The sequence below is a fragment of the Rhamphochromis sp. 'chilingali' genome (genome assembly GCF_963969265.1).
Source record: "Rhamphochromis sp. 'chilingali' genome assembly, chromosome: 17".
Classification (NCBI taxonomy): Eukaryota; Metazoa; Chordata; class Actinopteri; order Cichliformes; family Cichlidae; genus Rhamphochromis; species Rhamphochromis sp. 'chilingali'.
The window spans coordinates 4030215-4043989 of record NC_137944.1 but is presented as its reverse complement, the minus strand read 5'-3'; the positions used below and the strand labels follow the sequence as shown (position 1 = coordinate 4043989).

Genomic DNA, 13775 nt, shown 5'->3' with positions numbered 1-13775 from the left:
AAGCTGAGCGCAGATGGAGAAAAACAAACCTCCAGGTTCATTATGACATCTATAAAGAGAAACTTCACAATTATAATTTACAACTGAGGAGTGCAAGGAGGTCCTACTTCTCTGACATCATCACTAAAAACAGCCATAATGCTCGGGTCTTATTTTCTATAGTTGACAGGCTAACAAACCCTCCTGTGCCAGTGGCAGCTGAACTTCATTCAACCATGGCCTGCAATGACTTTGCCAAATTCTTCACAGACAAAATCCAAAAGATTAGACAAGCAGTTGGTACATCAACAGCAGATCCAGGATATGTACTGTGTCCACCGAAAAACTGTTTAAACACCATCAAACAGTTTCACCCGATTAACAGCAAAGACCTGGAGGACATCTTAGGTCAACTGAACTCCTCCTCCTGCTGTTTAGATGTCCTGCCAACAAGTTTTTTCAAAAAGGTCTCAAAGACTTTAGAGTCAGACCTGTTACAGATCGCCAACTTTTCTTTATTATCAGGTGTGTTTCCAGAACCACTGAACCTATACTGAAAAAGGACAATCTTGACAAGACACAAATGAACAACTACAGGCCGATCTCAAATCTCCCAGTTTTAAGTAAGATCATTGAAAAAGCAGTTTCTCAACAGCTCAATTACTTCTTAAAACAGAATAACTGCTATGATGCCTTCCAGTCAGGTTTTAGACAGAACCACAGCACTGAAACCGCTCTGACCAAAGTGTTTAATGACATATGTCTGAATACAGACAGTGGAAAAATGTCAGTCCTAGTTTTACTGGATCTCAGTGCAGCATTTGATACAGTTGACCACAACATATTACTCAAACGACTGGAGAACTGGGCAGGTCTTTCAGGAACTGTACTAAACTGGTTCAAAACATACTTAGAAAACAGGAAATACTTTGTATCAATAGGTAACTTCACATCCGAGCAGACAAGTATCACATGTGGAGTTCCCCAAGGTTCCATCTTGGGACCCCCTCTGTTTAACATTTACATGCTCCCACTGGCACAGATTATAAAGAACAACAAAATAAACTACCACAGCTATGCAGATGACACACAAATATATATCACAATGTCACCAGGAGACCGAGGCCCTGTACAGGCTCTTGGTAAATGCATTGAGGAAATTAATGACTGGTTGTGCCACAATTTTCTCCAACTAAACAAAAACAAAACTGAGGTAATAGTCTTTGGCGCCAAAGAAAAACGATTACAGGTCACTAGAGAACTTCAATCCATACATCTAAAAACCACAAACCAGGCGAGAAATTTGGGTGTAGTGATGGATGCAGACCTAAACTTAGAAAAACACATTAAGACAATAACAAAATCAGCTTACTATCACCTCAAGAATATTTCAAGGATAAAAGATCTGATGTCTCAACAGGACCTGGAAAAACTAGTCCATGCATTCATTTTTAGTAGGCTTGATTACTGTAACAGCATCTTTACAGGTCTACCTAAAAAATCAGTCAGACAACTACAGCTCATTCAGAACTCTGCTGCTCGAGTCCTCACTAAGACCAAAAAAGTGGACCACATCAGTCCAGCTCTGAGGTCTTTACACTGGCTGCCTGTCCATCAGAGGATAGACTTTAAAGTTCTGATGCTGGCCTATAAAGCTCTGAATGGTTTAGGACCAAAATACATCAGTGACCTCCTGACGCAGTATGAACCTTCCAGATCCCTCAGGTCATCTGGATCCGGTCTTTTATCAGTTCCCGGAGTCAGAACCAGACACGGAGAAGCTGCATTCAGCTTTTATGCTCCTTATATCTGGAACAAACTCCCAGAAAGCCTCAGATCAGCTGAAACACTCAGTTTATTTAAATCCAGGTTGAAGACTCACCTATTCTCAGCTGCATTTGAATAAAGCACCAAATCCACACTTTTAAGCTTAAATTTCAAAACTTACACTAACTACTGATCTTATCTATTTCTGATTTTATCTGTTTTGATTTTATATACTGTTTTGTTTGTTTGTTAATTAGTTAAGCTTAAATTTCAAAACTTACATTAACTACTGATTTTATCTACTGTTCTGATTTTATCTGTTTTGATTTTATATACTGTTTTGTTTGTTTGTTTGTTTGTTAAGTCGGATTAGAGCTCTGGGTAGCTCCCCAGCTGGGTCTAGACTGGGTCTAGAGAGTATTTTAAATTCAGGGAATTTAAAATAGAAAGTAACTTGTCCACAGAAGGACTGGTAGCTCCCCTTACGATAAGGGTTCAGATCGCGCGAACAGGTGTGAAATGTGTGTGTTTAGTTAGTTTGTTTGTTTGCTTGTTTTAATCAATTTTAAATCATACTTTTTATTTGTTTTTGTTTCTAATGTCTCTGTAAAGCACTTTGAATCACCTTGTTGTTGAATTGTGCTATACAAATAAATTTGCCTTGCCTTGCCTTGCCTTGCCTACAAGGGCCTGATATCCACTTATGAGGATGTTATACTGCCACTGTTCTATCAAAATTCTAACAAATATCCTCATTTGTGGCTCTCATTTTTCTTAGAAACAAAAATCAGGTAAAAAAAAAAAAAAATTTGATAATTCTTTGTTTTTACATTCATCGGGCCCCAATATGCCCAAATATTAAATATTAAATTAATATTAAATTAAAAATGCATGCTCTGGAAGAGTTCAGGTGTTAGGAGGTTAAACATTATTTAAAAATTGAGGTTTATGTATCATATTTACTATATTTACCACCCTAATTCCCCACAATGCTTGCTTTTGGTGCAGTGCCACCAGAGGTCCTGATGATAATGAGCCTCCAATACTGATTTTCAGCCTTGTCCCTTTCACAAAGAGGATTCTCCAGATTGGTGAATTTTAATATTATTTACTGTGGATGATGACATATTGATAGTCTTTAGAGTATTACATTGTGGAGCATTATTCTGAAACTGTTCCACAATTTGTAGACATGTTTTTTGCAGTCTAGCTAACCTTTGTTTCTTCTGAAACACTGCCTTTGTAAGATGCTCTTTTATTACCCAATCATCTTACTGACCTGAACCCAATTAACCAAATTAGCTGCAGAATGTGCCTGATACTAAATTTATTTAGTAACACATAAAACCAAACATTTATCTGGAACTTGTTACAGTTTTGTTTTTATAAGTGGTGAATATCTTTTCATATTGGAAAATAACAATAACAACAAAAAAGATTACCTACAGCACTGCGTACCACTAAAACTGACAGCTGAAATGGAGGTGACAGCACATGCCCAGTTATGTGCACTAACACCAAAGGGGGATGCAGTTTGCTATTGCCATACAAAATGGAAGAGCATGCACATTGCATTCATGAGGGAGATGGAAGTTACACCTCTAATGTTGTTTTGAACACAGATATGTTTCACCTACCTACTTTCTTTGTCATCTCTTGAGATCGTTTTCTTCCAAACAAGGTGAATTATAATGGGGGCTAATTTGCTATCAGTCATGAATAGGGATGGGTACCGGTATCCGGTGCCATTATGGGACCGGTTCTGACATAAACGGTAGTAACCAGACCGAAAAGCAGAGCACATTTCGGTGCTTTATTTCGGTGCTTTTTTTCCTGAGAGTCATACACTTTGGATTCTAGCCAATCATTTTACCTTTCTGAGGATAGTAGGCGGGCCCAGGTACATACGTTCTTTTAGAGCAGAGCTACAGATTAAAAAGTCTGGCTGTACTTCACAGCAAAAGATGCAAACTCAGCAGCCTGCAACAAGTGCTTTAAGGTGATGCTGTGCAAAGGAGGTAACACCTCGAATCTGATTAAACACCTGGTGACGCATAGCGTTTTTTTAAAAGCCGAGAAATGCACAGTATTCCATAGCTTGCTGCGAGACCTCACAACGTGCACATCTACTGCGGGTGTGTTGCCTGTTATCGGACCCGGAGTTAGCAACATCCCCCAAGAACCTGAAGAGTAGAGTCCTGGCCCCTAGCCCTGCCAGTGTAGCAGAAATGATGAGGATGATGATGGCAGCAGCAGCCGTTTTTCTCTGCGTGAGTAGCTTAATGTTGTTCGTGTGTAATTTACGTTGAGTAGGCTAACCACGTTATTACATTAATGCACGTAAGGTGAACTAGCAAACACCATCGTAGTTACATGCGGCTGTCTTCTTGTTTGATGGCAGATACTCCCTTCACCCTGGCCAAAAAGGCTAAAATGACCAAAGAAAAAGTGGAAAACAGCTAAACATGAGAGGTTTTTAGACAAAATTGGTGTTTTTTCCATTGATTAAGCACTGCTTCCAGCCAAGAGTGATACCATATATGTTCTATAGCTGCAGAAAAGGCAAACATTGTTATCTTTTTACAAAAAAACAGCTAAACATGAGAGGTTTTTGGACAAAGTGTGTGTTCTCCACTCTTTAAGCACCGGTTCGAGCACCGGTTCGAGCACCGTTTAAGCACCGGCACCGTTTCAAAAGTACCGGTTTGGTACTGGTATCGGATAAAACCTAAATGATACCCATCCCTAGTCATGAATAATAAATGTGCTCAGTGTCATTCGTAGCTCCTTAGGGTGTAAAGTGTAACTTTTAGACAACAAGGTCATCCAAGTGGCCTCTCTCTGGTATGACAAACCTTCAAGGGAGGGCTTGTTGTATATGTTGTATTTTTGCAGTCATGCATATTCAAGTGAGGGACATCTGTAAGTTGCCAGATGCTTTCAGCAAGTGGACTTGTTACGTAATGCAGTCATGATGGGCAGTCACCCTAAGGGACATGTCTAGTTGCTCTCCTTCCCTTGCTGTCCGTCCTGTCCTTATAATTGGTTGGTGCCAAAGGTAGCTGTGGTGGTGACATGACAGAATTAGGCCTCCTTACTGTGAGTTTGTTGTAGATTGGTTCTTACGTGTCTTTGTGTTCCAGCAATGGGTATTGTACGAGACATACAGGTTTTCCCCTTGTTCCTCATGTTTGTCTCTTTCTTCTGCAAATTCTTTCTTCATAATCCATCCTGATTCATTAGTTTCTTATCTATATAAATCTGTCTAACCTGTCATTTTTCTCTCTTCTCTCTCTCACTTTTATTTTCAAGTGTTTGTTCATCTCCATACTTCCTCTTCATTCTTTCAGTCTCTTTGACAATCACTGGCTTTCTCACATAATGTAATTGTAACCGTTATGGAGCCAATTGTCATGGTAACATACTATCCTGATTCTACCATCAAGGGGCAGGGAGAGGTCTTAATGTAGGAGAACACATTTCCCAAAGGACGGACACACACACACACACACACACACACACACACACACACACACACACACACACACACACAGGTAGATTATCTCCCTTCAGCAAACACACCCACTCACTTGCACAGTGCATAGTCTTTATGAGTTATGATCCTGGCTCCCTACAGTTTAGTCTTTTTACTGCAGAATGTGTATTTACAAGGCATTGCACAGAGGGTGAAAAATGCTTCCTAAAACTTTAACACGAAAACAGAGCTAAAATGAAGCAGTGCTTACAATGTAAAATGCTAATGTGGCAGACAGTTTCTTAAAGTGTATATATACACACACACACACACACACACACACACACACACACACACGCACGCACACACACACACACACAAACACAGTAGCTATATTTGAATACAGTGTCAGCGAGCGACATCTCTGTTTTGACTAATTGCATTTTACTTATGTGACAAGAGATCGCCCCATGCAAATATCACCAAAGGTGGAAGAGAAAAGATATTATAGGCGCTGATGTGAAATGTCTGTTTTAACCAAAAAAATATGAAAACAAAAAACGCAAAGGAAAGACACAACACCAGCAGCACCTTAATAAAATGTCATCCTCATCCTCCTCACTGCAAGCCTCATCTCGTGAACTCAAGTCAAAACTCGAACACACAGAAACACATAAACATACCTATTTATTCCTGATGATGTTGCAGTTATTTATTGTCACCAGAATAGACATGCTATGAGAGCTAGCATTACACCAGCTAATGTTAGGATTTTGTGTCCTAAAAATCACACTTTGTTAACAGTTTGATTGCATTCTTACATCATATCAGGGTGTAGTCACTAAGTCTTAAGAAGCAAGTAAGTTATTACCACTCAATTACCAAAGTAAAAACCCCTTAATATGCAAGTAATATCATGGTAGCAACAGTGGTTACAGTTGAATAATATTACACTTTTTCACACATTTGTTTATTGCCCAGCTTGAAGGCATATGTGGAAAGACCAGACCCCACACACACAGTGTGCACGGAATGTCTCTTTATTCCTTTTTGCCACACAGCAGTGTATTTCCACAGGTTTGACAAACATGCATGTCCCACTACTGCTCCTCCCCAGCACACGTCTGAAGCCTCCTTCCTCTCCACTCCAGCGTCACTAAAACAGTAGAGAGCTTGTCAGCGCATCACCACAACCTGTCCACTCACCTGCCTGGCACCGCCTCTTGAGCTCACTCTTCCACCTCTCCCCTGCAGCTGAACCAGGGACCACATCCTGGCCACAGTCCATAGTTCATATTCCTTGTCTGTACTGGCAGAGAAGAACTAGCCAACTTAGGGACAGAAAAAATGGTTCTTTAGTTAACCAGCTCAGAAACAAAGCTGACGCAGGCTCAGGCAGAAAAACTGTCTCTTGCTGAGGAAAGGATTGCTGACAATGAGAACCCCGTTTCCACCTCGAAGAAGGAACATCTTTGGAGCCGGTGCAGCAGGTGCTTCCAATGAGCAGTGTGGAATCATTGATCCAGAGTAGAGAGTAGAGAGCGAGGGACACAAAACGAGCATGAGGGACACAGGGAGAGAGAACGGGACAGACACAGAAACACAGACACACGGACACAAAAAGAGAGTGGGACAAACAGAACATGAAACGGAACAAAACTCAAAGAACTAAGAACTAGCACCAGGGCTCTCAAAACTGAACATAATAATCCCCTAATTCCCTAAAACATGAACAAGACCAAACAATGCAAAACACGTAATACAAAATGCCCAAACAAACTCAAAACAATAGGTCAAAACTCAGGACTGTGACAATAACTACAATTAAAAATGTATATTTATATGTATCTCTGGAGGTCTCCACCGGGTTGGTTAACTTTTCAGTTGCTGATAAGTCTACCTACGTCTGACAATTTCAATAAATCTGTTTCCAGTAGCGATTCCCTGGCTGCAGCTGATAGCAGGGGTACTCTGAACCTTTGAAAGTCCTGAAAGCCAAAAAAACCCCTTCATGCTAAATATTAGGTCCGAGTCAAACAAAACTTTCCAACAATGCTTTATCATTGCCAGTTGTCATTTAAAACCAGCCTATTCTTGTGACTTGTAGCCATAAGGTGCAAACAGTCCTTATTTGCTGTTGTTATATTTTTCTAATAACATTCTACTATACTAACTAGTAACATGTGAAAAAACTATTCTGTTTTCGAGGGGTTGTCTTGTTATTACCTTTCCAGTGCATTTTTTGTTACTGTGATTTGGACCAAATCAGGTGAATTGGATTCATAATGTTACTTTGCAAATCTGGGAAAGGACTCATGAACAACGTGGAAATCAGTTAATAAAAAAATAATCCAGACATTTAGTCCAGAGCTGCATTTCTGTACCTATTAGTGCTGGTTGCAATGTGAATGGTAAATTAACCTTGCCAATGGGGCCACATATTATGTGGCTGTGTGTGACTCACTACTAACATTAATGGCTCTTGGAGGATGGGCTTTGCTAGACACTAAACTGACAGGAGACCAAACACTGGCATGCATTTAGCATTTCTGCTCTGCTAATTAGTTTCCCCTTGATCCCACTTGCTCATGTCCTTTGTTGCCTAAAGTGTTCTTAACCTTCATGTTTTGTGTGTCTGTTAGGCTCTGGACCTCCTGCAGACCAGACAGTGGTCATTGAAGAGTTTCGCTACCTGTCTCAGAAGCTCTTTGTGTCTGTGTCTGTCTTTGCTGGGTTGGGAATCCTTCTGGGAATTGTCTGCCTCACTTTCAATATTTACAACAGCAACGTCAGGTACAAAAACTCAACTCTACTTTCACTTTGTACTAATTATATAAACAATAGAGCAAATACATTTTTTGTTATGCAAGAGGCGAGATACTACCCACGCAAGAGCTATGCAGAAATGGTGATGCTGAGGAAAAACCAAAACATTTAGAAAGCTTTTTGAGTCATTTGAAACAAGTAAACAAGGACTGACTGAGAGTTACTTTGTTTTGAGCTGCAGTAAAAATAAATCAGCTAAATCTTTTGTTAATATTCTATGATATGACACAAATTAAATGTCATATCATAGAATATTCTATAAGTACTCTACAAGTAGTCATAGAAAGGGTAACATCATTGGAGACAGTGTGCATTGTGTTGCAAAGAATCATTTTCGCTGTCTGTGTCAGCATTTAGTTCAAACCTTTATGAGGTTTCGTTACTGCTCAAAGCACCAGAGGGTTCACTTTTTATTGACTATGAGTATTCTAGTGGAATACATCACAAATTCCACTGAAGGCCATGCATTCTTTGGTTTGTGGTGAAATGCATTTTAAAAGTAATCATCCCAATACATACACTATGTTTCTACTTGCTTCTTTAAAATAACTGTTGGTGCTGTTGCTCCAGGTACATTCAGAACTCTCAGCCCTACCTTAACAACATGACAGCAGTAGGCTGCATGATGTCTCTGGCTGCTGTCTTTCCTCTGGGTATTGATGGCCTTCATGTCCACAGGAAGCAGTTTCCTATCATCTGCCAGGTACACTTTTAAAGTTGCATCTAACACAATGATTTAGCTAAAGACTTTTAACACTGATGATTAATTTCCTAGTGCTAATTAGAATTATCGTTCTTTACTGAACGGCAACTACAAAATTCAGAAAATGAGTGGCAGGTGGATAACACAGGACAGCAGGAGTGGAGCAGAGCAGGTTAGCATGGTAAGGCATAGGCTGACAATCAGAAGTAGGGCTGGGCGATATGGCCTAAAATCCATATCACGGGATAATTTGAAGCATGTGCGGTAACGATATATATCGCGATATATTATTTTCTTCTGTATAACGTATTTTCCACACTTAAAATCCTTTAATTTTCTCAAAAATCGAGAGTGTGCCTTATGTATGAATTTTGGTTGTGCTTACTGACCTCGAACCAATCTGTTAAAATCTGTTAAAAAATGTTCTAATACAACTTTGGTAAGCCGCACTGCTTGATGGATTGTCAGAGCATTACGGCTGCCGTAGTGAGGAGCTTCGCGGAGTAATCTGGGTCCAAAACTCCTTCCGCTTCAAGTCCCAAAGTCAAACGAACACTGAGACTTAAAAATGGAGTTAGAAGTTAACAGGAAGTTAGCTCGCTAGTTTCCACCGAAACATGACATACCATGTTCTGACTGAGAGATTTCTGAAACTAATTAAAACGTACAGCTCTGCTACCACTTCCAACATAAATGAAGACAGAAAACTAAACAGCAGTGGCGTTTGCAGGGTTACTGAAGTTCGACTACCTGGTATATAATGTTGTGCTACGTGATTGCTAGCGACACAGCTATGTTAGCATAACATTAGCACAGTGAAGCTGGAGGATGAACGCCAATTTTTTTTCCACTCGATAAAAGTTAACGTGAGGGATTCTGGTGGTCAGGGACAAATGCAATCGCATAGCAGGATGCTATACACGGGCCAAACGTCAGTCAGGAGAACAACTGAGATTATTCATCCACAATACAAGGTTAGTTATTAATATACTGCAACAACATGGGAATAGAGCAGCTGCAAGAGAATTCAACATTAATGAATCAATGTTACGGAAGTGGAGGAAGCGCAGTTTTTGGCTTTCCCATATTTCTAAAGTGCTTCATCTCTTTGCTATGACTGTCGACTGGCATAATTTGCAGATGATAATGGTTGTAACCGCTGCGATGCTTTCGACCAAACAGGCGCAGCTTGATGACATCATCAACATGCGCTATCGCGATGGAGCGATATAGTCAAAATCTCTATCGTTGGCCAAATTTATATCGTTTCTATCGTATATCGTTTATATCGCCCACCCCTAATCAGAAGGCAGACAGAGTAACAGTAAGTTTGTCAATGGGAAACTGAAGCAGAAGTAGCTAGGAGAGACACAACTATGACGGCTAAGACAATATGGTGGTGCCCTCCTGTACCATCCAGGGCTTGATGAGGTTATTCAGAGCAGGTGGGAGGACAACTCAAGCAGAAGGATTCGGCCAATAGGTTGACCCTAGGAACCCAGAACTCCACCTAAAAAGTGAAAGATTCTCATAAGAAGTGAGAGAGGAACAGAAAAAAAATAGCATACCCAGATCATGACACCAGTTAGACTTGGAAGTAGAGCAGGGCGATATGACCAAAAATATTTATCACGATATACATTTGAAAATTTGCGATAATGATATAACTGACGATATAATTGGCACTAGAAAAATTACTTTACAACTCCACAACTTTATTAGTGCAAAAAAACCCATCAATGTATTTTCACTTAAACAAGCAGCTGTTTTTTATGTGCATTAAAGTTATATAAAATGTAACAGTGCAAATGCAAATTCCTTGCTGACAGTTTAACCAAAAGGCATTTCCAGTGGAAACTGGCCGACATATCCTCAGCATAACCATGTAAAATATCCACAAAACTTAAAAAGAGGTTATACACACACAATACGGTAACATTATGTTGAAGCACAGTACGTATCACTCCGCGAGGCTCCGCCTACGATAGCCGTGATGCTCCGACAATCCATCAAGCGGTGCGGCTTCGTAGCTCAGCAAAGTCGTACTAAAACATTTGACAGATTTTCAAGCGCCGTGTACATAAAATAGTTTCCAGGTCAGTAAACACAACCAGAATTCATACATAAGGCACATGGGATTATAAGGGGCACTGTCGAGTTTCAGAAAAATCAAAGGATCGATTTTAAGTATGCCGTATTTTCCAAACAACACAGTAATAACGACGGCCCGCTAGCATGCTCTACCAAAAATAGTGCTTTGTTGTGTATCTGACGGACAAAGGCTAAACCAGTTCCACACCACTGAAGTTGCAGCATTTTTACAAACCAGTTCTGCTTCATCCGTTTCATTTAACGATCCACTTTCGCTCTCCTGATTCTGCGTCGCCACCATGTGCGTATGTAAACAAAGGCACTGCTCTTGTGTGTTTTACCCATATTCTATCGCGATATTTCATTTTCCTATCGTTGCCCAAAATTACACCGGTATTACCGTGAACGGTATGATATAGCCCAGCCCTACTTGGCTGGTTGTTGTATAAATGAATTGGCCTTGACAAATTCTGTATCAACGGGACAAAAAGATAAAGCAACTAATTGTTCTGTATTTTGAAGTCTTCAAACTATTTCAGATTTCTTTAAGTGGAATGAAAAACAGATATTATCCTATAGTAAAACATTGTTACTCCTTCCTCCCTGATGAGACTTTGACTTAAACTTTTACTCTTCCTTGTGATGTCAGTTGTCTGACTTATTCTGCCCATAGCAGGCAGGTCACCACTGCTCTATCACAGAGGGTTGTGTACAGGATTGACAGCCTCACAGAGGGTTTTTGTCATTTCAAACTCAAACAGGGCTTAATGATGAAGAATGACTGAAGAGCTTATTTGATTCATCTACTTGATATATTAATCAATGTAATCTTAAAACCTTTCATGTCTCTTCTTCTCCACTAGTTTCGCCTGTGGCTGCTTGGCCTGGGTTTCAGTCTTGCATATGGCAGCATGTTCACCAAGATCTGGTGGGTTCACACTGTCTTCACAAAGAAGGATGAAAAGAAGGATAAGAAGAAGGTAAATGAGACAGGGAGTTGAAACTTTACATTTGACAGCTCTTTGAATTTGAATTATGGGACTTTATGCAGTTTGTTGAAAAACTAAATACACTTGTACAATACTAAGAGCATTCCAGTGTTCTACTGTAAAGTCAAATGGGAAGCTGCCTGTTGACCACAAATCTTGGCTGTAACCGCACAATTTGCACAAGATTTACTCATTTGCGCATGGAAACATTCAGGGTAAAACTGTCAGACTCATAACACCACCTAAATTTGTTCTTAACCACCATATGTCTTTTTAGTTAATCAGATTCATTGCAAGTCCACAAGCACATGTTCCCTTCCTGCAATCGTTATATTGTCTGCATACCGTCACACCACTTCTCTAAATCTCTATATCTCTGGAAACATATTTGTCTCCAGTTTAAGCTGAGAAAGTGGAAAAGTCTGCATTGCCAAGGCAAAGAAAGAAAAGCGATTCTGACTGCAGGAATTGAAATAATAGTGTGGAAGAAGTAAGCTAGCAATGTTTCCATGGGACTAATTACCATTAACATTACCATTACCCCCCCCCCCCCCCCCCCCAAATAAAGGCTGAAATAACAAGTGTGTTTAATATTATATTGCTGCTCAGTTATTAAAGAGAAAATATTGTGTGTTATTTAAAAGTGTGACTTTTAAATAACACACATACTGTGACTATAGTAGAAACAGAGATTAGGGAAAGGATTCTGGGCTTGTTTTTTTTCCCATTAATAGTGTACAGACCCCTGAAATCCCAGTATGGATGTAGTTGCAGACAAAGTAAAGTTTAACTAGTTAATCTTAGAAATAGGAAGAAGAAACCCTAAACATAACTTACACATAGTAGACATAAAGAACAAGATTTATTCTTCAGTTAATTTAAAATATATATATTAATACCATCCTTTTCTTGACCTTTTCATAAAATGAAACTTTATTTTCTAATGAAAATGTCACAATGGACCGAACAGACTCAGGCGCAGACACAGCTCTGAAAACAAGAGTTCACGAGTTTATTTACAATTTTCACCAAGGTTCAGAATATATACAAGGTGTGGGATGGGATGGAGGGTCCAAGGCTCCGAGGGATGAGGGAAAGGGAATCCACACATCTCCTTCAGCAATCTCATGTCCACACTTCCTCCGCTCACACACACTCCTCTTCTGCCACTCACACTTTCGCCTCTTACGCTCCAGCTCACACTGCCGCACTCAGGGATCTAGGAACAAGGTTCACAAACTGGTCCTGGTCCGTTTTCTATATACAGAAACGAGTATTAATACAAGCCACAAATACACAGCGACCAAAAATTAGATTAAGATGGGGCTGCACAAACTCAGGTTGTTCAACAGCTCTGCTATGAGACGCTCACGGCCTCAAATAGTGGCCAAGGAGACAGGACTAATAAGCAGCAGGAAGTGGCAATCAGAGCAGGTGTGTGGGCCAAAGGCGGGAGCCCAATAATGAGCTCCGCCCAGGCAGGCAGGAGACAGCGAGGAGAAGAGAAACCAATAAGCATGACCTGCCAAATGCATCCATGATTCTGTTTGTTTGTTTTTGTTTTGTTTTTTGTTGTTTTTAAAATGGTCTGTCTCATAGCATCACATTTATATGAGAGAAAATCGCATCCAAGACTAAGGTTAGGTTGAGCAATCTTGGTTTATTCAAAAAACAGTTAATTTGGTTATAGGACACGAATTCTGGGACAGACACTTACTACCACAATCCGTTTCCATTGAACGGATTTAGGGATGGTTTAATGGAGTGGTGCATTCAATTTCCTGGAGAGTTAATCTGAGAAGTTAGCTGCACTATGCTCTACACTGGAAGGCCGCTGGCAATTGCCGTCTAATAAACAAACATGCTTGTATTAGATTCTGTAGAAATACATGGAAATGTGAGAGTCTATTTTAAGTTAATAGAAAGTGTAAATAATATTTCAAGT

General features: G+C 40.0%; 1 protein-coding gene across 4 annotated transcripts in view; it reads left to right on the top strand.

Moving 5' to 3' along the window:
• gabbr1b (gamma-aminobutyric acid (GABA) B receptor, 1b) overlaps positions 1–13775 on the top strand; it is a 115200-nt gene that overhangs the window by 61874 nt on the left and 39551 nt on the right. For all 4 annotated transcript variants that reach the window (XM_080863578.1, XM_080863577.1, XM_080863576.1 and 1 more), the window contains 3 exons: positions 7864–8014; positions 8618–8750; positions 11705–11821. In XM_080863578.1, the coding sequence (XP_080719704.1) occupies positions 7864–8014; positions 8618–8750; positions 11705–11821 (401 nt within the window). The remainder of the gene's footprint in view (positions 1–7863; positions 8015–8617; positions 8751–11704; positions 11822–13775) is intronic.